The sequence below is a fragment of the Cottoperca gobio genome, chromosome 13, assembly GCF_900634415.1.
Source record: "Cottoperca gobio chromosome 13, fCotGob3.1, whole genome shotgun sequence".
Lineage (NCBI taxonomy): Eukaryota > Metazoa > Chordata > Actinopteri > Perciformes > Bovichtidae > Cottoperca > Cottoperca gobio.
The window spans coordinates 23,209,596-23,236,747 of record NC_041367.1 but is presented as its reverse complement, the minus strand read 5'-3'; the positions used below and the strand labels follow the sequence as shown (position 1 = coordinate 23,236,747).

General features: G+C 42.3%; 1 protein-coding gene across 1 annotated transcript; it reads right to left on the bottom strand.

Annotated features, from left to right (window-relative positions):
- Positions 1-25,875, bottom strand: ulk2 (unc-51 like autophagy activating kinase 2). Its single transcript, XM_029446571.1, has 16 exons — positions 24,695-25,875; positions 21,889-21,981; positions 21,638-21,679; positions 8,851-8,883; positions 7,067-7,103; positions 4,936-5,109; positions 4,134-4,207; positions 3,890-3,991; positions 3,658-3,716; positions 3,285-3,367; positions 3,103-3,153; positions 2,920-3,008; positions 2,069-2,237; positions 1,215-1,260; positions 194-206; positions 1-105 (listed from the first exon to the last, which is right to left on the bottom strand). The coding sequence occupies exons 1-16, from the start codon at positions 24,782-24,784 to the stop codon at positions 1-3; spliced, it is 1,260 nt and encodes a 419-aa protein (XP_029302431.1). The 5' UTR covers positions 24,785-25,875.
- Between the last annotated feature and the right edge of the window lie 1,277 nt (positions 25,876-27,152).

Genomic DNA, 27,152 nt, shown 5'->3' with positions numbered 1-27,152 from the left:
TCACCGGAACGGTGGCTTGCCGACCAGACACTGGTAAATCACTGTCCCTATGCTCCACAGGTCGGCCTTTGCATCATAGTTCTGGGACATGATGACCTCTGGGGCCTGAAGGAGGAGGTCACAAGTAAAGTGGCAGTGCAGGGAGAGTTATGCAACATACTGCAGTGAAAGCAGACATTTTAAAATGACTGACCAACGCAGAAATTCTAGACACACACAAAACAAATAGAGTAAAACACACTGACCATGTACAGGGTGACCACATAGTGTGGGCTGCCATCATGTTGCTCTGGAGGTACCGTGCAAAGCCAAAGTCAGCTGCAGAACAGAAGCATGAAACAAAGCAGGTCAGTCACACGTGTTTATTTTACTCAAAACACAAACCACTATGTTGGACACTGCAGACAAACACGGGACAGTAACTCGTGCAGAAAATGGTCTTGCACTCAGAACAGAGCGAAGACAGTGATGGAAAAGACCATCAGTGTTGTCAGAAATGCATTTATTACCAAACTGTAGTTGCAAAATAAGATCATTTAAGTGTGGAGAGCAGAGTAGCTATTGTGGATAGTCAAGGTTATGTAACAGAACATGTTTGGAAAACAAATTGATCTCTTTCATACCCAGTGCCTCTATTCTGCTACTGACTAAAAGTGTTTACCTGTACTAGTCATTTTATTTGGCCTCTGAATTCAAATGTTGGACCAACTAAAAGGCAGCAGGACTTTTAAGAAGCCGTTTGAGAGAAAAAAAAATAAATTATATATATGAGATATTTTCTTGCTGTTTGGAGTTGTATGCTCATGATTGTTTGCACTTATTTTGCTTTGTACAAAAGCGTCAGCTAAATGAACTGTAATGTATTTTTGTACGGATTACTTTCAGGAGGTGTTGATAGGCAGATTTTGTTTAAGCTAGCCGTTTCCAGTCTTTATGCTAAGCTAAGATAACCGGCTAACAAATAAGGGTATTCCACAAAATGTCGAACTACACCTTTAATTCTATTTTCATTTATTGTGTATGCATTAATGCCTCCCACGGCTTTATTGCTTATTGGATCAGGGTTCCTGTGAAGTTTTAATTTCTCTTTATAGAACTTAATTTCTCTCGTGTATAGCTTTTAGCATGGGTTCATTATGCGAGATGACTCGGTGTTTTCAAAGCGTATGTCTTTACAATATCCAAACGTATTTGGTTGATAGCATCGTACTCACCCCCACTCATTGGACAGCCGACGACCCACTCCCATTGGCTGGTCATCTGAGGAGGGAGAAAGAAGGAAAGAATATTAAGTGATTAAATGCCACTCAAAATGCCAGCTGACACTCCCAATGCTGTGCACCTTGTTCATTGTTTGAGTGGAGGACTAGCAGGTGTGTGTGTGTGTGTGCGTGCGTGCGTGCGTGCGTGCGTGCGTGCGTGTCAGTTGCAGAGTTTGAGGGTTCATTTTACCAGTCAAGAGGGTAAGTGTGTGTACCTTCTGTTTGTGAACTGTCTACAATTACAGCATTAAATGGTTAGCAGCTGTCTAATTTACTGTTGGTGTATTTGGTGACATGCGTGTGAGTGTGTTTGACCGTGTGTGCTGTAGGTATCATTGGTAGTGAATGTGCCTTCACATATGTTTGGTAGCCGTGGTGTCTATTAATGACTGCTTTCAAGACAGAGCAGATGTCCGGTTATTTGTGTACCCATCTGTCACTTACTCATACTGTAAGTACAGTGGAGTATGTGAACATATCACTGATCAATCCCTTTTTAGAACAATTCTAACTTTAATATACTGTCAATAAGTTACATACCAACAACCAATCAAGTCACAGAAACCAATGATATGGAAGTATTTCAAGATTGACAGCCCACTTAGTATAATAGGCACAGCAGGTTGGTTGAGTTAGCTAAACACACCACATGCTACTGTTTTAGTTTTGGTCAAAAGTTGATACGATATATGGGACGCACAAGAGCTCTGAGAGGTGATCTCCCTCTCAAATAATCAGCCTGCGTGAATATAGGGGGAGATCCAGCAGTTGGAATGTGTATGTACAGTCTGTGTGTTGGCGCTCACAGCTGTCAGTAGAGATGTTCGGCACCAGCACAAAGTCGTCAGTGTCACATGACGAGTTCTTACTGCTGGTGCTTCCTGCAGACTCTTTGGACAGCTGTAGGAAGTTTGGCGGACCGAGCGGCGGGGACGACAGACCGTCTTCTGCTAGTGTCTGCATGTCCGGGAGAGACTGGCAGAGAGAGAGAGGGAGAGGGAGAAAGAGGATTAAATTGTAGTGTGCCTCCTGAATGATGCAATTAAGGCTTCCAGGCAGGGCAGTGCTGACTGTCAAACTGATGTAATCACATTGTTAGAGAGAACACTGACATCCTGGGAAATTAACTTGCCCTGCATTCCCACTGCTGCTGTGAGATCAGATGGGCCACTGAGCAAAGAGATTATTATAACGAGCAGTGGACTTACTCGTAGCAGCAGCTGCAACATTTACAACTAGAAGTATTGACAATAGTAAAGGGGGTTAGGTTAAATGGGTCTTAGTAATTTGGCGTGTAAAATGTATATATACTGTGTGTCTTTATAGAGGGTCCTTTTATTTGCCTCTTTTGGATAAAAAACTAAAACACTTTTACTGTCACAAATGTATACACACAGGGAAATGTAGCCTCTGCATTCAACCCATCCTAGTATTAGGAGCAGTGGGCAGCTACGCCCAGGGAGCTGTGTGGGGGGGGGGGGGTCAGGTGCCTTGCTCAAGGGCAGTGCCCAGGATGAGAACTAGCACCTCTCCAGGTAATGTTCGTACTGAGAGGCAGTCCCAATATGAGCACAAAGGGGAGGCATGGTTACTATTGTATTACAGTGTTAGTGTAATCCCCTTTGAATGAGGATTTATGAAGTAATATCAAACTCACAGGAGGGGAGTTGTAGCGGATGCATGGGGAGCTGCCACAGGAACTGTCCGTCACTGCGTTGGAGGCGCTGGGCACCGGCACCGGACATGCTGAGGGGATTAAATATGTAATGAATTAACTCTTCAAGTTGGATGACGTGAAAGGGTAGAACAATAAGTTATCTTGCTCTTGCTTTGTGCTTACATTTTTTAATGGTGGCTGATGGCTCCAGGAAAGGATGGCTGAAAAACGCGTCTGCAGAGTGAGAGGTTAGAGGACAGAACAGATCAGAGAACAAACATCACGACAGATCTCAGAATGTGTAAAAACCAAACCTGAACAATGCATTCATCATTTAATGTTTAAATTACCATGCTACCACTCACCAAAGTCCATCCTGTCTTTCTGGTTCCTCTGCAGCAGCCCAAGCAGAAGGTGACCAAGTTGTTGGGAGGTCTCCCTTGGGATGCTGGGTAATGAGAGCATGGGAACATTAATACTTTGGTTCTTGTCATCAATTTTGAGGCATGTCAGATAGAACAAAGTCTAGACTAAAATACAGTCATTTTTCTCGAATGACCAACATTGCCATCCATAGAGCCATGCTATTACCGTGACTTCAAAACAACAGCTGCAAGCAGACACACGTCATCCATCTGCACTTTACCACAATCACACCACACAATTTATCTGGGACAGCCCAGATCACACTGTAAAAGGAGCCTTATAAACAAAAAGACAAGAGGTTTTGTGGCTTACATTGGCTGTAGAGTCTTGTTCTTCTCATAAAACATCCTCAGGTCTTGGGGACTATTGGCCTGAAAATATGAATATAGAAATTAGACTCACAGAAAGACACACACATCTACACACACATCTACACACACATCTACACACACATCTACACACACATCTACACACACATCTACACACACATCTACAACGCATCTACAAACGCATCTGCTACAGGTTTGTTGTGCACAGCATTCACCTGGAACGGTGGCTTGCCGACCAGACACTGGTAAATCACTGTCCCTATGCTCCACAGGTCGGCCTTTGCATCATAGTTCTGGGACATGATGACCTCTGGGGCCTGAAGGAGGAAAGGTCACAAGTAAAGTGGCAGTGCAGGGAGAGTTATGCAACATACTGCAGTGAAAGCAGACATTTTAAAATGACTGACCAACGCAGAAATTCTAGACACACACAAAACAAATAGAGTAAAACACACTGACCATGTACATGGGTGACCCACATAGTGTGGCTGCCATCATGTTGCTCTGGAGGTACCGTGCAAAGCCAAAGTCAGCTGCAGAACAGAAGCATGAAACAAAGCAGTCAGTACACACGTGTTATTATTACTCAAAACACAAACCACTATTGTTGGACACTGCAGACAAACACTGGGAACAGTAACTCGTGCAGAAAATGGTCTTGCACTCAGAACAGAGCGAAGACAGTGATGGAAAAGACCATCAGTGTTGTCAGAAATGCATTTATTACCAAACTGTAGTTGCAAAATAAGATCATTTAAGTGTGGAGAGCAGAGTAGCTATTTGTTGGATAGTCAAGGTTATGTATACAGAACATGTTTGGAAAACAAATTGATCTCTTTCATACCCAGTGCCTCTCATTCTGCTACTGACTAAAAGTGTTTACCTGTACTAGTCATTTTATTTGGCCTCTGAATTCAAATGTTGGACCAACTAAAAGGCAGCAGGACTTTTAAGAAGCCGTTTGAGAGAAAAAAAATAATATATATATATATATATATATATATATATATATATATATATATATATATATATATATATATATATATATATATATATATATATATATATATATATATATATATATATATATATATATATATATATATATATATATATACATACATACACACACACAAGTTGTTATTTTAGCCCTCTGACACAGTTATGGCTTGATGAAAAGGTAGGAAATATTACATACATAAGCATTTTGATATTAAATCTAGTATGTAAAACATCTTAGACCAATAAAGTACTTTTTCACCTATTTTGATACGGATGCCACTGATGTTGGACCTCTTGCGACCCACATACGACAGCAGGATGTTCTGTGGCTTCAGGTCACGGTGGATGATTCCTTTGCTGTTGAGGATGCGCATGGCAGCAGCAATCTGCTGGAGGAAAACCCTCAAAGTCTCTTCTCTCAGTGTCCCCTTTGCTTAAGAAGAGGAGAGATAAATAAATGACAATTAATGAATGAAATCAATCCTTATTTGTTTACAAGGAAACTCCACAGGACTCCTTCATTACTTCTTGTCAACCCTTTCCCCAGATAGCCATCTTAGGGCTGACCTATTGATCTTATTCAGGTGCCTGCAGCCTAATGAAGCACATCATTGATTTGTTTCCTTTGTTTGCACTCACATGATTCATAGTCTATATGTTATATAGTAAGAAAATACAGGGTGGCAGTAGCTCAGTCCACGGGGACTTTGCTTGGGAACTTGCCGGTTCAAGTCCCCGAACGGACCGAGTATGGCGTGTGGACTGGAACCTGGAGAGGTGCCAGTTTGCCTTGAAGGCACTGCCGAGGTGCCCTTGTGCAAGGCTCTGGACCCTCACGCTGTGTAGTAGCTGCCCACTGCTCCTAATGCAGAATCTAAACGTCATTGTGTGCTTTGCTGTGCAGTAAACGTTGATTCAAGTCGATTCCTCCATTTCCAACTTGCAGCTTGATTAAAGCTGATAAGTAATAAGTAAATAGTGTAAAGTGGAGTTAGTGAAGGTCCTCTTCCCCTGGTCGTAGTGGAATCAATTTAATCCGATGTAAAAGTATTCTCTCTCCATCACACCATTGTGACTACAGTGTCGGCAGTGACTTTATCATTAATCTAGGATTAGGTTTTCCTAACATGGAAAAGTTGTGTAATTATTAGAATCATTCACTAGTGAGATCCTCTTATGTAATGGAAGGTTGTATTTACCTACATTTCTCACAGACTTGGTGAAAAACCTAAGTAAACACTCCACAATGTCTGATAAGGTCAGGATGGGTACACCGACAGATCTGACCGTGACTCATTCTGGTAGCTAATGTGGACATGTGGGGGAGGAACATTATGCAAAAGAACAGTGATAAGGAAGCTGTTCCAGCAACACAATCAGTGTTTTGATGGAACAGGTGTGTTATCTAACTGATGGATTGGCAAACTGCCATTTATTTGGAGGGATTAGAGATTCCAGAAGCAGACCTCATTTGTAACTCTTTTAAACTATTCACAGCAACTATAATAACACTTTATGACTTTCTTTAACATCATGTTAAATGTTGTGAGCTCCCCATCCTGAAGCTCAAATGTGGAGCAGCCCACTTTCTAGATTTCCCCCAGTGTGAATGACATGTGACGTGGCTGAAAGGGCTGCAGCTCAAAGCTCTGGAAGAAATCTAAGTTGAACTGGATGTAAGATTCAAGTCAAACTCTATTTCTAAGGTCAATTATGATGATAATTAAAGGGCAACCAGCAGTGACGTGGTGCCTAGATGACATCTTATCATTAAACTCCAAGTACAAACAATCTGTAAAGTATTTATTAAAGTTATTATGGTAGCGAAAGAAAACTTGTTTGCGAAAGAGGCTTCATTTTTAAAAATCCTAAATTGTTGCCTCGATCAGGAATGACATGCAACATCTCAGACTTTGGCCCAGAGTAGGACTGCGTTGTTGGTGAGGGTTGTATCAGTATGTATACATCTGCTAAATGCTCTCAATCTTTACTTTTTGGTATTTGGGCGTTCTGAAACGTGTTCAAACTGAACTTCAAAACAATATCTGCCCATTATGTATCTTTTCATTTCAGCTTGAACTGACTGACTTGTTGCTCTATGACCAGAAAGACTGGAAACACTGACTGGCTCTAAAATAAAGAAGGAACCCTTTGTACAAAACTGTAGTGGTTCCCACACGCACATCCCCCACATAGAGAACACACACACACACACAAAGATAATAAATGCATGCTCATAACAACTGCAGTCACATGGCTTTTCCTCCTCTGCATTAGTAACTTTGTTGTGATGAACAATAATCTGCGTGTGTGTGTGTGTGTGTGTGTGTGTGTGTGTGTGTGTGTGTGTGTGTGTGTGTGTGTGGCAGACACATTAGTGTGATGCTTACCTTGCAGATAGTCGGCGAGATCACCTCCATTACAGTACTGTGTGGGGAGACAAAACAATTGCCGTCAGCAATAACTAAATTCAGGTTCAACAATGTCAAGCTGTGAAGCACATTTTAGTAAAGGCTCATCAGTTAATCTGCTGAAACACTGGAGCTTTATCTGTGCTGACAACCTCTGCTCGGTGCAGTTAGTTCTCAAGAGGGACAACAAGAACAGACGGACGAGGTTGGTGTGGAAGGAGGAAAAGAAAGGTAACTGCTGACTGAATGAAGTTATAGTCCACTTCCACTGCACGGGGATCCTCAGTGCAAACCTGCTTTCTTCTCTATCTTCCCTGCTTCTGAGGGAACATCATGCACAGGTGACATATTAAAAGGAACATAAAGGGCTTCAGTGCTCCCGCTTCTCCGATAACCAGCATCTGTCCAAAACATATGACCTCATTTAGTGTTTTGATGAAAGCGGCGGAGAGCGCTGTCTGATGCTTCACAATCATCCCTAGGTTTTAATTAGGCTGATATCTGGTGACTACCACAGCTTATTTACATCATTGTTAACATCTCAAACCACTGAGTGAGCCCTCGTTTCCCGTACTGAAGCATCTTCCTTCTTTAGGTTTCTACAGTTATTTATTCTGGGTTTTCCATTTATTTGCAACCCGTCTGTCCATCACTGGCAGAAAGGGTCAAATATACACACTTACAGAGGCCGTGAAAGTGCGGCCAGACACAACAGAATTCAGTTGAGGCTCAGCAAAGCTTCACACTTTAATGGCAACTATTTAAAGACCGTCACAGAGAGGTATGCAGTTAGCCATCTATCAAGTTGCCATGCTGTTTGGCCCGCTTACAGTTAACCGTGCCCAACCTAAACTTTGCTTGCTACTGCATGTTGGCATAACGCTGCACCAAATGTTCCAAGACAAACATCTTCCTTCCCTTCAAACATTGTTCCCATGTCATGGTGTTTTTACCCTCCAGTGTTCAAATGGCACAGTATTCTCTCCATTGGGATTACACCTGGCTCCGTGCGCTCAACTTTTACCACTTTCATCCGATACATCCACCAATGTTTGAGCAAGACAAGCTGAGCATAAGACACGCCTCAAAGTGCAGCGAGGGCTTGACCCCGTAAATATTCTGTAAACCATTTAAAAGCTGAACATTTCAAATTTAACTAAGATAAGCTATTTTTCTAAAACAACCAACTGTCTTGTGTTCCACCTGTGAAAGCAACATAATGAAAACAGTTTGATATTAATTAAAGTAACTGTCTATGACAGCTGATCCAACCACACAAGATTCCAAAGGATAATTGATGGAGTATACTGTAGAGCCGTCTAAACATAGATCACAATAAGATATAAAGTAAAGGCTTTCGGGGAATATGATTCCTAGATAACAGATGGGTGTGTTCAGTGAGTTCAGTGAGTAACTTGAGGTGCAGTCATAGTTTGTTTTCTACCCTGCAGCCAGCGGAGTTGCGAAACAAGCAGAGAAAGTTGGAGAGGATACAGAGGTTGTCAGCAAGCTAAGAGAGAAATTAAAGACACAATATGAAAGAAAACAAGAGAGGAGAGGGCAAGAGAAAGGGAGGGTTGAGGTTAGCAGGGGAGCCTGCCAAACAGGCAAGAACACGTGCTGACAGCCAGTGATCATCATCAGTGTGCAATCACTTCTGTTACTTGTAATAAAGAAAGTGTTCAGAGTAAGTAACAAAGTACATTTCAAACTTTTCCAAAAACAAGTGACAACACATGAACAGACGGTGTTAGCTCACTTACCTCCATGACCAGGAAAACAGAGTTGGGTGTTTCCTGGAAGAGAAGAAACACAGAATCAGTTACAGCAGCTGAAAACTGCTTGAGGATAAATATCCCTTCTTCAGTTCAACCACACAGCCGTAAGAAAACGAGACACTTTTTGTCTCTTGAAAATGCTGTTTAATGCTTATGACACCGCTAATAGTTCTAGGTATACAGACATCGCACACTGGAGAAAGAAACATGATGGAACTTCTTTTAGTTGGGGACCGGTCAACTGCAAGCAATAGCTTGAGCTGGAAATTCATTCAAAAATAAATCAGCACGTAAACATACTTATAGTGTTTAAGGAAATGCTCTCTTAACTGTGTTTACAAAATGACATTTCCCATGAAATGTAAAGGTCGTTCTATAAGAACTGGACCAAAATGTCTGAGTGTTTAATGTTGAAGGGATCACTCACAAGGAGGAAATCAAATGAGCGAGTGTTACCAGCAAATTAGCTTTGCTAGCTTTGCTTTTCAATACTACTTTGATTCTGTAGAAAAGTTTAATATCCCTTTATAACCAATTAGTTCCAGGTACTGAGTCACAGTGACTGAATCTAGGCTTATTTTACACATGTTTCTTTTTTAGACCAGTCAGGAAGTCTAACTACATATAATTTAGTTTCAAGCATCAACTCAACAAACCTGCTTTCATTGTCCGAATGATTCTCGTGGCACCTAGTGCTCGCTACCCACGTAACTGAAGGGTTTACTGAACTTAGCAGCCCTGGGGTTTGTGTTTAACCAATCAGCAACAATCTGCCCAACAGTTCCTGGACTATCGGAAACTACGGACTATTTGGGGGCCAAAATCTATGACGTCAAAACACCGGTAAAGTACCTGATGTTCCAAAAGTTCTTACAAAACATTGGTACTACAACTCTCCGTGTACTTCTGATACTTCTTTTTCTCTTCATTGAATAAAGGTTTGTGTGAAAGGAATGTAAGGGCCGAAATGTTTAGTTGATTAGTCGGTTAACAGAAAATTCATCTGCAACTATTTTGAATAATGATCCTAAAGTGAACATTGTAAAAGGTTTGGACCAGACAGAACCAGGAGTTTGAAGATTCCACCTTGGAGTGAAATCATAATCGGAAACTTCCCCCATATTCACTATATTTATTGAGAACAATAAAACTCAAAGATGAATGAATATTGAAAGCAATCATTGCAGCCCTAATGTCTTTGTTTAAACAAAGAAGCCTGAGACACCAGTTTATGAACCAGTAAAGCGACATATGGAATACAGTAAAACAACATTACCATATTAATGTGGCATTATTAAAGGCAGTATTGGTATTACACATACATACATACATATTGCTTGGGTTTAACATGTATAATAACAGCATAATACAAGATAAGATGCACCTTAATTGATCCCCAGCGTGGGAAAAAAACACATTAAGAGGAATATAAAATAAAATTTAAAAAACAAAACTTTTTACTGAGTAACTTGCTTGTACGTGGAATGAGCCGGATGATATTGACAAACTTTATTGACCATTAGACCTTTTAGCTAGCAATACACAACAACAACAACAACAACAACAACAACAACAACTAATCCAGTATTTTTCCCAGCCTTCAAACCATTTCATATATAAACAAATACTAGGTGACCGTGGTCTGACCACCAGCTACAGCACTGTGCCATCATGCACGTCAACCAACGTGTGGCCCCCGGCATGGGGCTTGATTGTTTGGCTTGGAAGTAGCTCAGTCTTTTCCAAATTCTATACAGTGCCTTCTCTTGGGGTAGGTGGTAGTGGGGAACGGGCTACCAGTATTCAATCAGACAGTATGTGTGTGAGAATGTGTCTGATAGGGGGGCAAGAGGGGGATTACATAATGAGCATGTATTTTGCAGCACAATCTGGGGAAGGGAAGGGGGATGGGAGTAAAATGTCACAAGACAGACAGACGTAGATGCTAGTGATGGCTGGCCCCCCCCCCCCCCATTGTCGCTGAAGAACATTCTTACACAATCACAAACTCTAGTAACCCTTCCCCAACATCACAGGGAACTGATATCTACAGGAGCAGATACTGAGTACTTCTAAGACAAGCTGCTGCCTAGAGAAACAATTATCTAATTCAGTGTGCTTTGTCCTTTTTGTTTGTTGTTGTCTCTGGCTGCTGCAGTGGCCTCAGTTTGGTTTGTTGCCTAATTGCTATGAAGTGAGATGAATTTCAAGAGGCAGATGGTGAAAGCAGCACATAGGGCAGCCTTTGTTTGTGAGGGCTCAGAGGAAGTAGCAGCTCACAGTTATGAAAGTGACGACCGTTTGAACTGTTGAACAAATGTTTTCTAGAAGTTACTGTTCACACATTGGCTGCATCTGAAATGAAATGTGTTGTACTTCGGACATTGATGGCTGGCTGCCAGATGAGGGCTGGGCTCAAAAACATTCCCTTCCAGCACAAAATATTTCAAAAACAACTATGATATAAATAACCTCTCCGTCATCATGACTTTGTCATACTCATGTCACGTTTGAAGCCGTTTCACAAGACACTAAATCTGCAGGCTGGACACAAGCATGAGATGATTTTATTATCCTGAGATATTAAAACTGACAACACAATACACACACAAATACTCCAGACTGCCAAGAGTCCATGTGAGCCCTATCAGCACCGTGTCTGGTTAGTCGTTCAGTTATTGTGTCACAGTCCAGGAGTGGTTATGTAACAATATGGGGGATGGGATATGGCCAAACTGGAGTGAGAGGGTGGAGGTGGAGAAGAGTGTGCTGGGAAGGGGGGCGGTTAAGCATTTATGTTGAGGCAGTGGGCTTTTGTCAAGCAAGCGACATGCGTAATCTGGCGTATTCTGGGTAAACTGGTGTAATTTGAGAGTTAAGTCTGTGCTTTATGACAGTGACAGATGACTGTCAGTGACAGCAGCAAGAAAACAGTAATTATGTGCAGAGGACAAAAGGTCAGGATTGCTTGTTGATTTTCAGTGTGACTCAATCTTGTGTAAAGAGGGTAAAGAAAAGGAACAGAACATCCCATAAAAGGTCCACCTGCCTGCCAAATGCCAAGATAGTGAAATGCAGACATTTTATAAACTTCCTATAGCCGAGAGCTGAATTATGGTCCTCAAGAAACATTTGTTATTTATGCTAGAGAGACATGTACTGAAGATTCTGTGAGTGTGCTGATCAAACATAAAACCTAAGCGCATGTTCCATCCAGAGGACTGTGATGGTGTGCCTGTGCCTCAGCAAGCAGTAACAGTGTTTTCCTCTGAGCTTCTGTCTCAGCCAGTTACACGTCTGGAAATCAAAGCTCTGTACGGAATGTGTACCGAGGCCAGCGATGCAGGTTTTTCTAGGAAAACTCGGCAAACTCCAAAAATCCCCTCTGAAAAGTATTCAAGAACATGCAATGGCCCTTCTTTTTTTCGTCAATCAGTCCTGCCTCAATACCATGTGTAATTAGGACACACACACGCGCACGCGCACGTGCACGTACGCGCGCATGGCTGGGGGCCCCTCTCCGGGGGCCCCTCTCCGGGCCAGAACACAATGTTCCTTGGGAGCAACATCAGCTTTTGTGAAGATTGGCTCACAAACCAAAACACTTCATAAACAAACCTCCACCCCCCTCTTCCTCAGTTTACTTTACACCAACTTTTATTCCCACCAATTTCTTTATGTTTTTGTTTGCATCAATAACAGCATTTAGGCAAAGCTGTTGGTTGGTTTCTTTTTCAAAAAAATTTGATCTTATTAAATTTGGTTATTCAGAATTTAGTTTTGTGTCTACATAAGATCAAAATACTTATGTACGTATAGGTACATTATAATTAATAGCATGTGGTAGGGAGGTGTTCCAGGCACGACCAGCTGGGAAAAGACCCCGGGGAAGACCCAGGACTCGGTGGAGAGATTATATCTCCTCATTGGCCTGGGAACGCCTCGGGATCCCCCAGTTGGAGCTGGCGGATGTGGCCCGGAGAAGGGAAGATTGGGTTTACTGGAGCTACTGCCCCCGCGACCCGACCCCGGATAAGCGGTAGACGATGGATGGATTGATGGATGGATGGTAGGCGATTCACAATGATGTAAAAGGCAAATGAGCAGTTGGCTGGGAATTTTAAATTCTGGCCACCTCAGATGAATGGTTAATGATTTTTCAATGTAAAAACAAAGCAAACACACGTCCCATTATCTCTATTGCCAGTTCACAACAATACAAACTGTGCACTGCTCAGTAAAGCTTTGCTATGCTTTGCTATGCTTTGCAGCATGAGAGAGAGAGAGAGAGAGGAGAGAGAGAGAGAGAGAGAGAGAGAGAGAGAGAGAGAGAAAGAGGAGAGAGAGAGAGAGAGAGACAGAGACAGAGAGACAGAGAGAGACAGAGAGAGACAGAGAGACAGAGAGACGAGGAGAGGAGAGAGGAGAGGAGAGAGAGAGGGAGAGTGGAGAGTGGAGAGAGGAGAGGGAGAGAGGAGAGTGGAGAGTGGAGAGTGGAGAGTGGAGAAGGAGGAGAGGAGAGGAGAGAGGAGAGAGAGAGAGGAGAGAGAGAGGAGAGCGGAGGAGAGCGGGGAGAGATGAAGAGGGGAGAGACGGAGAGGGAGAGAGGAGAGAGGAGAGTGGAGAGTGGGAGAAGTGGAGAGGAGAGAGAGGAGAGGGAGAGTGGAGAGAGGAGAGAGGAGAGAGGAGAGAGAGAGCCATAGAGACTTGACACAGGACACCGGGAGAGAGGAGAGTGGAGAGAGGAGAGAGGAGAGGAGAGAGAGGAGAGTGGAGAGTGGAGAGAGGAGAGGAGAGAGAGAGAGGAGAGAGGCGAGAGGAGAGTAGGAGTGGAGAGAGGAGAGAGGAGAGGAGAGAGGAGAGAGGAGAGCGGAGAGAGGAGAGTGGAGAGAGGAGAGGAGGAGAGGAGAGTGGAGAGTGGAGAGTGGAGAGGAGAGAGAGGAGAGTGGAGAGAGAGAGAGAGAGGAGAGTGGAGAGAGGAGAGAGGAGAGTGGAGAGAGGAGAGAGGAGGAGGAGGAGAGAGAGAGCCATAGAGACTTGACACAGGACACCGGGAGAGGAGAGTGGAGAGTGGAGAGAGGAGAGTGGAGAGAGGAGAGAGGAGAGTGGAGAGTGGGGAGTGGAGAGAGGAGAGAGGAGAGTGGAGGAGAGAGGAGGAGGAGAGAGGAGAGTGGAGAGAGGAGAGAGGAGAGTGGAGAGAGGAGAGAGGAGAGAGGAGAGAGGAGAGTGGAGAGAGGAGAGAGGAGAGGAGAGAGAGGAGAGAGGAGAGAGGAGAGAGAGAGAGGAGAGTGGAGAGAGGAGAGTGGAGAGAGGAGAGTGGAGAGAGGAGAGAGGAGAGAGGAGAAAGGAGAGTGGAGAGTGGAGAGAGGAGAGAGGAGAGTGGAGAGTGGAGAGTGGAGAGAGGAGAGAGGAGAGAGGAGAGTGGAGAGTGGAGAGAGGAGAGAGAGGAGAGATGGAGAGTGGAGAGAGGAGAGGAGAGTGGAGAGTGGAGAGAGGAGAGTGGAGAGTGGAGAGAGGAGAGAGGAGAGTGGAGAGAGGAGAGTGGAGAGTGGAGAGGAGAGAGAGGAGAGTGGAGAGCCATAGAGACTTGACACAGGACACCTTATAATTAGCCCGTCTACCTCACACTGCTGCAGCTTGCTTAACATTAACTTCTCCATGAAGGAGGATGGGGAAGCACTCCGCTGTGTGCTTAAGACTGTCATTAAAAGGAGCAAATGAGCAGAGCTCCTCCAAACTACAGCTGGAATAAGGACCTGCAATCTGTCATGGGTGCACATACTCCCACATCCAGCACTGCAGTCTTTGCAGTCAATGCACAGCTATTCTGAGGGGAAGGCAGGTAGCTGCTCCTTCTTTACCCACTAAAGCAGCTGGTGATTCACATAGCAGCCTGAGGTGTTACTGCATTCATAAAAGCTGGCAAAGGCCATACAGATAAAGGATTTATTAAGATTGTATAAAGTAACATTTAAAAATGTTTTAACACAATGCTTTAACCTACTGGTCATATCTTCTGATGAACACCACATTTAAATGGCATTCACATAATCAGTTTGCTTTACATTTTAAGACTAACTCAGGCAAATATTACTGATTTTAAACTCAGAGCCCACTGAAAGCATGCAGGGGTAGGAAGTCCTGAGAAAGAATTGTGACTGTTTTCGTTTGTGCATTCAGCAAAGAACACAAGAAGTGCTGAGGCAGTACGGTGGGGTGTTAACTTATTGTGTCACAATGTGATGTCGAGTGAACGAACACCTCCATTGTGTAACTAAACCCAACATAGGGAAAACGAGCTAAGCAGTTCTGATCAGTGTTAATTCAGTGTTTAGATCAACACAATGCAGTCTAGTCTATATGTGCTCATACACACAAGTAGCAGCAGCAGTGTGAATAGAAACAGTTAGCTGTGGCGTGATCTTGACTGAGTTTAAAAATATTATAATTTAGGATCCAATCGGGTTTAAGGTTAAACAATACAATGGAACAGATGCTGATAAAACCAACAGTACAGCGCCAGAGTAAACCTGCTTGATGTGACTTAAATATCGGTCATATTTTCAAAAGCTGCTTGGAAGATATATCAGTTTCGTATGAAAGGTTATTAAAATAATCCTGCTTTGAAAATTCTGTGCTTGTTTGGGTTGAACTTCTCCTCCTGCATATTGCCATCTATCAAATGCTTGCTTAGCTACACCTGATGCTACAGCCATGCGAGCAGCTTTTTGAGTTTGTGTGAGCACAGAGGGGCTTTGAGGCCAAGGTGCATTGTAACCAGCTCCAAATGACGCTAAGATGCGGCTGCTCAGAGGCTAATGTTTACCATGTTCACTATTTTAGTTTAGCATGCTTATATTTTCTAATTAGCCATTCACACAGTACAGCTGATGAGGATGTCATTCATCTGCCAGGTATTTGGTAAAAAAGGCTTTTATATCTGAAGAGACACAGTATGTAAATATTGCTCTTAAACAGGATTCAATCAGTCTGATGTTAAACCTGCACATAATCTTGGAACTAGCTTCAACGCCATATCTTGGGCCTCGACTACAGCTGTGAGTCCATACCTGCATCCTTGAACCATAGGTGAACCACTGCATAAGCAGCATCACGCTTATGAAAAGGTCAAACACTTCTTTATGAGGCTCCTATCGACTCAAAGACTTGCCCTTTCACAGCAGCCATTAAGTCAGCAGGCCTATAAGTAACCCCCTGTAGAGTATACAACATACAGGTCAGAAGGCTGGGTTAATGGGCCATTATAACCCTAATATAAAGAGGTAACGCATATCCTATTGACAAAGACAAGAACATTGGCACACTGTTGGCAAACAGAAGTATTTCAGCAGGTTAGCAGGTTTCAGGTGCTCTACTCTTACATGTAAGCTCTTTCATACACTTCTTAACATGTATACCTTTTTCAACACAGATGTTAAACTAATGTTGTTGATGCCCGTCCAAAATGTTCGAAATGTTTAAATCAAAATCAAATCAAATTTATTTGTATAGCCCAATATCACAAATTATACATTTGTCTCAGTGTGCTTTACAGACTGTACAGGTTACGACATCCTCTGTCCTTAGACCCTCACATCGCACAAGGAAAAACTTCCTAAAAGAAACCCCAAAATTAAAGGGGAAAAAATGGAAGAAACCTCAGGGAGAGCAACTGAGGAGGGATCCCTCTCCCAGGACGGACAGACGTGCAATAGATGTCGTGTGTACAGGATAAACAACATAGTACAAATACAACATTTGACAGAAATTATGTTGTGTTGGAAAAAAAAGAAATAGAAAATTTGGATGAATCCAGGAAAATGTCAATAAGGCTTCCCGGTGTCCAGCAGGACCAGGTCAGCAGGCGCTGTCACGATTCATGATCCTGACGTAAACTTTATCAGTGGCAACCTGCCACATGAGAGACAGACACTCCGGGGATGATACCCCGGATGGTGAGTTAGTAACATACATAAATGCATACAGATAGAGAGGGAGAAGAAGGGAGAGGGAGAGAAGGAAGAGAGCAGGGAGGTGTCCCCCGGCAGTCTAAGCCTATAGCAGCATAACTAGGGGCTGATCCAGGGCAAACCTGAGCCAGCCCTAACTATAAGCTTTATCAAAAAGGAAAGTCTTTAGCCTACTCTTAAATGTGGAGAGTGTGTCTGCCTCCCGAACACAAACTGGAAGCTGGTTCCACTGGAGAGGAGCTTGATAGCTGAAGGCTCTGGCTCCCATTGTACTCTTAGAGACTCTAGGAACCACAAGTAACCCTGCAGTCTGGGAGCGTAATGCTCTAGTTGGTTTATAAGGTACTATGAGATCTTTAAGATATGCTGGAGCCTGACCTTTAATTGATTTGTAAGTCAGGAGAAGGATTTTGAATTCTATTCTGTATTTTACCGGGAGCCAGTGCAGAGCAGCTAATACAGGAGTAATATGATCCCGTTTCCTTGTTCTAGTCATTACACGTGCCGCTGCATTTTGGATCAACTGAAGAGTCTTAAGCGACTTTTTAGGACAACCTGATAACAATGAGTTGCAGTAATCCAGCCTTGAAGTAACAAATGCATGGACTAGTTTTTCTGCATCATTTTGAGACAGGATGTGTCTTATTTTTGCAATGTTACGTAGATGAAAGAAGGACAGTCCTTGAGATTTGTTTTATGTGGGAGTTAAACGACAGATCTTGATCAAAGATGACGCCAAGATTCCTTACAGTGGTGCTGGAGGCCAAGTTAATGCCATCCAGAGCTTCTATGTCATTAGAAAATGCGTTTCAGGAGGCGTTTAGGGCCAAGTATAATAACTTCAGTTTTGTCTGTGTTTAACATCAAAAAGTTGCTAGACATCCAAGTTTTTATGTCCTTAAGGCATGCTTGAAGTTTAGCCAATTGATTGGTTTCATCTGGTTTAATTGATAGATATAATTGGGTATCATCCGCATAACAATGAAAGTTTATAGAGTGGTTCCTTATAATATTGCCCAAAGGAAGCATATATAAGGTAAATAGAATCGGTCCAAGTACAGAACCCTGCGGAACTCCAAGACTGACTTTGGCTGTCATGGAGGATTTATCGTTAACAAGTACAAATTGAGATCGCTCAGATAAATAGGACTTGAACCAGCTTAGTGCGGTTCCTTTTATGCCAACACAATGTTCCAGTCTCTGTAGTAGAATGTCATGATCAACAGTGTCGAAAGCAGCACTGAGGTCTAACAAGACAAGTCCTTTGTCTGATGCCAATAGAAGGTCATTGGTAACTTTCACCAGTGCCGTCTCTGTGCTATGATGAACTCTAAATCCAGATTGAAAAACCTCAAATAAACTATTATTATGTAAAAAGTCACACAACTGTTTTGCGACTGCTTTCTCAAGGATCTTAGCGAGAAAGGGAAGGTTAGATATCGGCCTATAGTTGGCTAAAACCTCTGGATCAAGACTAGGCTTTTTCAGAAGTGGTTTTATTACAGCTACTTTAAAGGATTTTGGTACGTAGCCATATAATAGAGACAGGTTGATCATATTTAATAACGAAGTGTTAATTAAGGGTAAAACTTCTTTAAACAGTTTAGTTGGAATCGGGTCCAAAAGACAGGTTGATGGCTTAGACGATGAGATTGTTGAAGTTAGTTGGTTAAGGTTGATTGGAGTAAAACAGTCTAGATATATTTCAGGAGTTACAGATGTTTTTAAAATTCCAACAGTGGACAGCCATTTAGTAAGGGCTACAAAAGAAAAGTAACCAATTAGAAAAAAAGTAGTAAAAACTAAAGATCTATGCCGTTTCTAATAAACAATACAGGCTGTGTGACTAGACAGTTGCACAAACAAGCTCTGGTTACATTTTCTGTTCCAGCAACAACACCAGCTGAGGAGGCTGTGCAGAAGCCAGAAGGATTCAAGAAGAGGTATTGAAAAATGGCAAAATGTGTAAGCAAGAAACTGGAAAAAGTGAGATAAACAGATCAAATCAATAAGGAATGGAAACAATAAGAGTTTGGGGGGGAGGGTCCCAGTTTGTCGTGGTTACCAAAGGGTTGCAAAACAACAAACTCTATTGATTGTCACCAAGAGAGGACATGTACACCAATACAGTGTCTCCCAGCAGACAAACCAATGCTGCAGGGGACAGAATAAAGAAAAGCCAGACGGTAAGAAAAAGACACAAGGAGACACGGAGCCTAAAGCGCTACGAGACCAGACCAGTGAGTGCTACAGGCAACAGAGGCAGAGGTGACAGTAAGCAGGCAAACTAAATCAACAAACAAAGAGAGGAAGTGCATGAAGAAACTTACTCAAACCACACAAAGTGAGGGACAGAGAGCATCAAGACAAACACATGAGCAGCGTTGCAGTTTCTTTCTGGGGCCGAGGTTAGGGGGTTTAAGGTTAAGTTTAGGGGACCGGCCAAATACAATGATCACTATTGATATAAAGGCCTTTATTTTGGCATTCATGCCTGAGTCATGCCTGAGGCAGATAATCAACCTATAGCACAATAAATATAATACAAGCCCAAATATAATGCAAGACTGAACCCTAAAACATGAAGCTACTTCCATCAACATAACTCCCTATAACATTTGTACACTTCACTTTTTTGTACGTGTTAAAGGCCCTGTCACAGAAGCAGGGACTCACACTAGGTTTCTTTTAAAGTTAATTAACCTGTGTGCGTGCTTAATAAAGAATTACAAATTAACATTTTCTTTAAGGTTTCTTTTTTTTTCAACAGCAATCAATCAAGGAACCAAAACAGTTGGTTTTCGTGGACATAAACCATGAACCAGTTATTAAAATCACAATGATCTATGTATTATGTTTCTTTAGGTCTCGTCACTGCACTGCTGGAAGCTTCCTCTTCTACTATATTCTGCCGGCTGAGTGATGACTGGGCTCCTTAGCCGTCTGCCTCTACAAGAGGTTTATTACATCAGCAGGACTGATGGAGGAATGAGGAGATGGGGGAATGAGGAGATGGGTGGAGGAGTGAAAGGGTGTATGGACTGATCGGCAGAGGTCCTTTGGGAGGCTTACGTAAACACAGGAAGTACCATTATTATGTGGGAAGTGCTTCATCATCACTTCAACTGTGTCTGCCTCACTCCCCTTTCCTCCCTCTGTAAGTCCTTACTGGAAGTACACTCTAATGTGAAGCTTTCTTATGGCCAATTCTGGACATTATATCAAAAACTGAATTTCTATGATCTGCTGGTAAGGACAGAACAACAGTTTGAAGAAGGGAGACATTACGATTGTTCAAAACTCTCAACAGAACCATAGCTATGTTTGTGTTCACGCATAATTCAAAAGTCAAAATGAATCCAATCATTTGCTGTTGGTTGCAGCTAGTCAAAGAGACTCTGTTCTCCAAAAGTTGTATTTGAAAACTACAAAGACAAACATCTGTTTAAGCTGTGTGGCTGCAAACCGCTGCATAAAAAGGCAATCAGAGCCTCCCACAACACCCACCATCAGTGAAGATGGAGCAACCCTCCAACAAATAACATCACTAATGCACTACAAATGGTAAATGGACTGCATGTTTCCAATCTTTGCAATCACTCAAAGCGCTTTACAACACATGTCAGCATTTACCCATTCACACACATTCATACAGAGTCAGAGGTGCACATCAGCTCGTCAGTAGGGATAAACATTCACACACACACACACTCACACACCGTTGGCCATCGGGAGCAATTTGGGGTTCAGTATCTTGCCCAAGGACACTTCAACATGCTGACTGCAGGTGCTGGGGATCGAACCACTGACCTTCCGACCGACACTCTACCTCCTGACCAACAGCCGCTCAACAGTACAAACAACAGGACCAGTGATAAAAATAATGAACAATTCACAGTATAATATTCTGCCTCCCACAAATAAGTATTTATTTTCAAAACACTTTTTTATCCACCAGGATCTGAAAGTGGATGTGTCAGGAATATGTGATATGGGACTCTGCCTAGAAGCAAAGTTCCCAACCAGAGGACAAACGGGATTTGAGCTGTTTGTGCTCATTAACATGCTTTCATGGACGCCTCAGATGGGCATCACTCACCGTACTGTATATGTGACCGTGTACTGACAGTACGGCCTTTCAGATTTATCCCCTCGAGTCATATTTCATATTTTCCAAAGGCTTCACAGTTTGGACAAAAATCATTAAAAACAGGTTTGTTTGGGTGTTGTTGTTTTGTAAAAATCTATTCTTAGAAATGCATGGTATTGTAGTTTCACATCCAGTTTTCTGCTCTCATCATGCAGAGATGTGATCTTGACAAACTTGTTATACATCAAAACAATACGGAATGGTGTCGTTTCTATATCTAAAGAAACAACACAAGCTTTTGCTGCACGTACAGACACCTGATAAAAGGCAACTCGCTGAACTGCTGAACTATCATGCAACAAAGGCAGCATTTCTGCTACAGCGCTGCTCCGGCTCTGCCAGCCCGTTCTTTCTATATTGAGTTTGCCTTCCATAACGCAGATACTCTATGAATCTATGGAGCCGTGCAAGTCTGTACTTTCTGGCATCGCAGATGCACTGCCCACGCAGGCAGTGTGGCCCAGACGTTACTCAGCATTAAACTGAGAGACTAGCAACATTGATCCTCTTGACACACAAGGCATCTCAGGTCTCAGACAGAGCAACCAGCACTCAATGGAGATAAATATTGGAATACTGTTGAATACTTCATTCTCCATTAAGCTTTTATCAATTTGATGCAAAAATAAATTAAAATAAAATAAAAGCTTACCTGGACATCGTAAAGCGCCACAATGTTTTCATGCTGCAGCTCCTGAGTAAAAACAGAACAGAAAAACAAGATGCGTTAGCAGGAACATTAACTAGGCTACAGCAACTAATGGAATCACCTCTACTGATATTTCTATCAGGGAAGTCAAGGCTCCTTTCTGACAAAGGCGCAGACTCACACAAGGTCAATGTCAGATCATTCTTTAAATACATTGAGGAGATAAGTGAGAGGCAATTAAGGGTCATGCTCACCTTCAATATTTTGATTTCCTTGCCAAGAAGAATCTGGGACTTGGACAGGTTCTTCTTATTAATGCTCTTGATGGCCACCTCCCAATCTGTCTTCTGCAGAACACAGAGCAGATGTGTTTATATTAAAACAATTTGTTTAAACTTAACAACAATGCCACTTGTGTCAAAGGTAAATGGAAAGTGGTTGTCACACTATCAGAGGATATAACACATATTCATTATAATAAAGCCAACTCAAACTAGAAAAATATACATATTAATATCACGATATTATTCATATTACCTACTGCAGTGGTCATTTTATTTATTTATTTTTAAACAATGTGACAATAATAAATTGACCCAATCTTGATATATACAGTATTCAAGTGTGCATGAGAGTGTGTGTGTGTGTGTGTGTGTGTGTGTGTGTGTGTGTGTGTGTGTGTGTGTGTGTGTGTGTGTGTGTGCGTTTATGTGCGTGTGTGCCAAAAGGATGAAGGAAATTCTAGCTGTCCCAATAGCAGCACTTGGGTTTCTGGCTGCCAGGCCAGCCTATTGCTCTGAATGACATGCTGAATGACAAGGCACTCAGATGACAGTTAGAACGGGAGCCAGCCTACTTACACTAAAAGCTAAGAGAGACGGGGCTGAGATAATATTTCCAGATGAGATCCGTGAGCAGACCTTTGGAGCTCACGTGAGCTCAAAGGCTGTCAGAGCATGTGCTGCACACGCACACAGAAATAGACCTGGCTTGTTTCAATGCCCTTGAGAACATCACACAGATTGTGTGGACAAATGTAATCAACCTTGTCAGTTAGATGGGAGACTATGGAAGGCATTCTATGAATAAAAGGACGTGCTTTCCAAATGAATCTAGGTTAAAAGGAGATGTTCTTGTTCTGCGGGTGCACTGGCATAGATTCTAGCAGGCGAGTGAGTGACATGAGTCTGTGTGTGAGTGTGTGTGTGTGTGTGTGTGTGTGTGTGTGTGTGTGTGTGTGTGTGTGTAACACACTGCCAACTGAACTGTATCCATACCCAGCTCCCTGACAGCCTGCCCAACCAAGTGTGACTGAGCGGCCGACACTACAACCATAGAAGAAGAAATAGTGAACCCACTGGCCCTTCATGTCATGCTGGGGGGTGAAGAGGTTTGGGGGTGGGGTGGGGGCATTCTATCATCTAAATTAATGGCTGGGCAGTGCACCGCATAATGTAGAACTGAGCAGTGCAGAGTAAGCATCTATCCTCTACTTAGAGTCATGCTGCAAAGACAAAAGGACGCTTTCATTTTCCAGAATAATGCGATATCTTATTTCTGAGTGACAGCCGATTATAGAGGTGTGAGCATCATAAAGATTAGCGTCAGCAAAACTGCAACCAGAAGTTGGCCAAAGATGTTATGATAGACAGGAGACAGAAGACTATGACAACGAAGGAGTATCATCATACTACTTGGGCAATTAAAAGATTGATTTTTAGCCAATACCTCAAAAGATTTTACAAACACACAGATGACGCATCAAGAAAAAGCCTGTAATATGTATATGTAATAATCTGTGTGTGACATTAACAGGTATGAATTTATCCCAAGCTATTCTTAAATAAATCAGTTGATATACAGTATTTACCTCGGGGGGGAATCTGATATCCTAGGAAAGAGAAACTTTGAAAAGGTTTATTATCCTTTCCTGTCTTATCTGGAAAGAAACCATACTTTGTCTCAACACTCACTAGTACTATTCATATTAAGTAGGTAGCGCTCAAAGATTAATCAATGAATCAAAACACAGTTTTCCTATTTCTTGATATTACAGTGCAACAGGAGCCCATAACATCCAACACTGCCTAAACAATGTAGTAATCCATAGTGTCTGTTGCAGGCAGGTTGCTCTAACCTTCCTCTTCTTCCCAGGTGGAAATAATCCTATAAATAGGCTAAATGGCATGCAGATGATTGGACTTAAACAGTAAATACACTGATCACGTCAGGACCGTTTTAACAAGACAGGAAGGCATGTGAGCCGTGGATGGATGTTCTAGATGCACAGCTTCCAGTGATGACTGGGTGATTGTTTGCAGGCCTATACTCAGCTAAGTCTCCGGGCTGTGGACTAGTTATCGATTGCCGATCTGCCCAAATTACTGCAGGGAGTGTGGGGATACTCTAATGTGGCTTTCTTTACGAAATCAGGACCATCTGATTCACAACAGTAGCAATGGGGGCAACATGATGTCATCTCCTGCATCTCTGTCACACATACACAAACAAACTCCCCATTCCTGTACCTTCATGATAGAAAAACACAACCAGGTCTAATGTAATGAGTCATTTCAATTTCTGAGCATCATGTTGATAATGTAATAGGTTCCAGTGCGTTAGTATGAACGAAAACTGTGCAGCTCTTACATAAGGGAGGCTTGTATCCTAAAAAAGGCAAAGGAAAAACACTGCACCCCATCCTCCCTCCTGCCTCAGTACGTCAGCAAGTCATTCCCCGCTGCCTGACTCATCCATTTCATGAATGAACCAGGCGGCATAAATACACTTATACAACTAACATCAGGCTGATGCAATAACACTGAAATCACCTGTCACAGCATGACTGTGCAGTATAGACTGGATTAAGATGTTAAAAGCAGGGCAACGTTACCACCCCCAAAAAAGCTGACAGCCCACATACGCTGCTGCAGAACTGCATTCTGCTCTGCCACTGACTGACCCAGATTTTGAAATGAAGCTGTCTACTTGCCCAGTTTTATCTGCAAGGGAAGAGGGAGAGGAGGGAAAGACAACCCTGCAGGGAAGTTATTTATTTACCTTCCTGTGTCTTCCTTTGAACACCACAGCAAAGGCTCCATGTCCAACCAGGTCTTTTCTGCTGTACTCAAAATCTCCCACAGTCTCCATTGCGATGGGTTGGTGGTCCAGCGGATGCTGAGAACTGGTGGGTAGCTGTAAATGTTGCTCTCCTCTTCCGAAAATAATCCTGGAGCAAATGATGCTCTCAGTCCTAGTGATACTGCTTCTTGCACTGCAGATTTACTTCATGACAGGCTGCTCTGATGTGCCTTATTGCATAAATAAGAGATGCAGTCAGGACATGATGCATTCACACGCCCTCTAAATAGGTTGGGATGTTTGTAATATCACACAGAACAGACGGATTTAAGCATGGCAAACAACAATCCTGAGCTAAACTGTGCCAGTGCCAGCTGTCAGTCTTTGACCCAGTTGGATAGCTGCAATCCAGCTTTACGTTACTCTCCAAGGAGGCTCACGAACACACTGTGTGTCCCCAGTCACCTAGCCTGTTCAGGGGGACAGTCTACATGATGCCAACCCTGCTGGACATGACCATGCAGAGATTGAAAGCAGCTGCAGACACCGAGCTATCTGTTAGCCTGACAGTGACATAACCCTGTGGCTACACCGAGCGTCATAGCCGCTGCCCATAGTAGGTCGCTGCAAACATGCTAACAATAATACGTGAATAACGTTACCTTGTCTGGTGATACTGAATAATTAAATCTGCTCCTATCTAAATTATACAAGTTGTAGCAACCTATAAAGCTAGCCAACATCCATGAAGTAGTCCACAGTCAATAGAGCATAACAAATCTGAAGGATGCAACACTAGTGTCAACACAGAACTGTTGTTTATCTGTTTATCTGTTTATCCTTATGATCCTTCTTCTCCGACGAGACGTCAAAGTCCACAAGACACAATTATGTCCTCTTGAAAAACACTGATGTTTCCCCAGTGAGCATTCATTTCATCCGTGTGACATAAAAGAACACTTCGTTGTTTCCTCCGTCGTCAAGTCTCACAGAACAGCCAACGTTGAGGTTAGCACCGGGAGGAGTTAGCTGTCGCCTTCAATTACATGTACTTCCACGTTAAGCTACTGTACATTAACTTGATAATATAAATTGCACTGTTTTTAGTCACTGTACAGCGCTGTCACGTCATGACAGGAGGAAGATCCTCTAGTCCAGGCGGTGATTGAAACAATACTGAAAGCTAGTGCCATGTTCTTCCTTTATAAGCTATCCTTCCGCGGAGGCCAGCTTTAGACGTTTCCTTCCGCTGCGAGGGTTAGTCCGTGTACTGATTCTCTAAAGACGCCTTGAGAATTTGCGGGGTTTTTGGTATTTGCACTAACCTGATTATCTATATTGCAGTTACAAAATCATTTTAATTTATATACATTTGTGGACGACCAAATGTATTTGATGGATGTTTACAAAGTGTCTTCTTGGGATATCCACGAATTGTTGAGAAGTACAGAGCTATAAACCATTAGAAGTGATTCAAGTGCATTAGGAGTTACATATTACATGAAAGTATCTGATAACATCTGAGTTGTACAATCTATATTTCAGATATTACTCCAGTATTATTACATTTTTATATTTGTGCAACATAACGATAACTGGGGTGAAAGTGGAGGATGTTGCTATCAACATTCACAGATAACATATCCTATTATTATTTTTAAGATTGATGTTATTAAGTTATGTATGAAACATAGGTATCCATCTAAAAATAAACAATAAACAATAACAGAAATTGGCACAGTTGAAGCTCAGGGTGTGGCTTAATGAGGAAAACATAGCAAATTTGGTAAACTGGGGGAAATTTACTTTGCTGACACATAGAACATCATCAAAGAAATGAATAGCATAGGGAAAACATGGAAGCATTTTACAAGTTACAAGTGTATTGCTTTTCATAGCCTACAGTGAAAACCCTGTTTAGATGTGACACCCTCTGGTGGCTGAAAACATAACTAGTAGTAACATTTTGTCTGCAAGCCCCCCTGGCATTAAAAAAAAGTTTGACCACCTTTTTTTATATTGAACAAAAGATATCAAACTGCTCGATGCATCAGTCATCATAAATAACATATTTCCTAAAGTTAGAAAATAATCCTGATTTATTAATTAGTAAACAAGACAAGGAATCTGACAAAACATTTAATAGCATCGATACTCAATGCGGCAGACAGACGGGATAGGTTTGTCAGACTCAGGGACAGTCTCCCTGGAGCATCTCAGGGTTAAGTAACTTGCTCAGGGGTACAATGGTGGCAGCCCTGGCATTGAACTCACAACCTTCCAGTATTCTGTAACTAATACATGAAATATAAAAGTTTTTTTAAAGAATGTTGCTTTCATTTCAATATAAAACTCTTCTACGGAGGGACACAGATTTGCTCTGAGGCATTTTATTAGTCTAAACCTCCATCAATAAATCAGTACAAGTAGCATTTTA

Coding starts and splice junctions, on each gene's coding strand:
- ulk2 (XM_029446571.1), bottom strand. CDS start 24,784: ATGGAGACTGTGGGAGATTTTGAGTACAGCAGAAAAGACCTGGTTGGA. Junction 21,982..24,694: donor TCAAAGGAAGACACAGGAAG/GTAAATAAATAA, acceptor TGTGTTCTGCAG/AAGACAGATTGGGAGGTGGC. Junction 3,009..3,102: donor ATCAGCCACCATTAAAAAAT/GTAAGCACAAAG, acceptor TAATCCCCTCAG/CATGTCCGGTGCCGGTGCCC.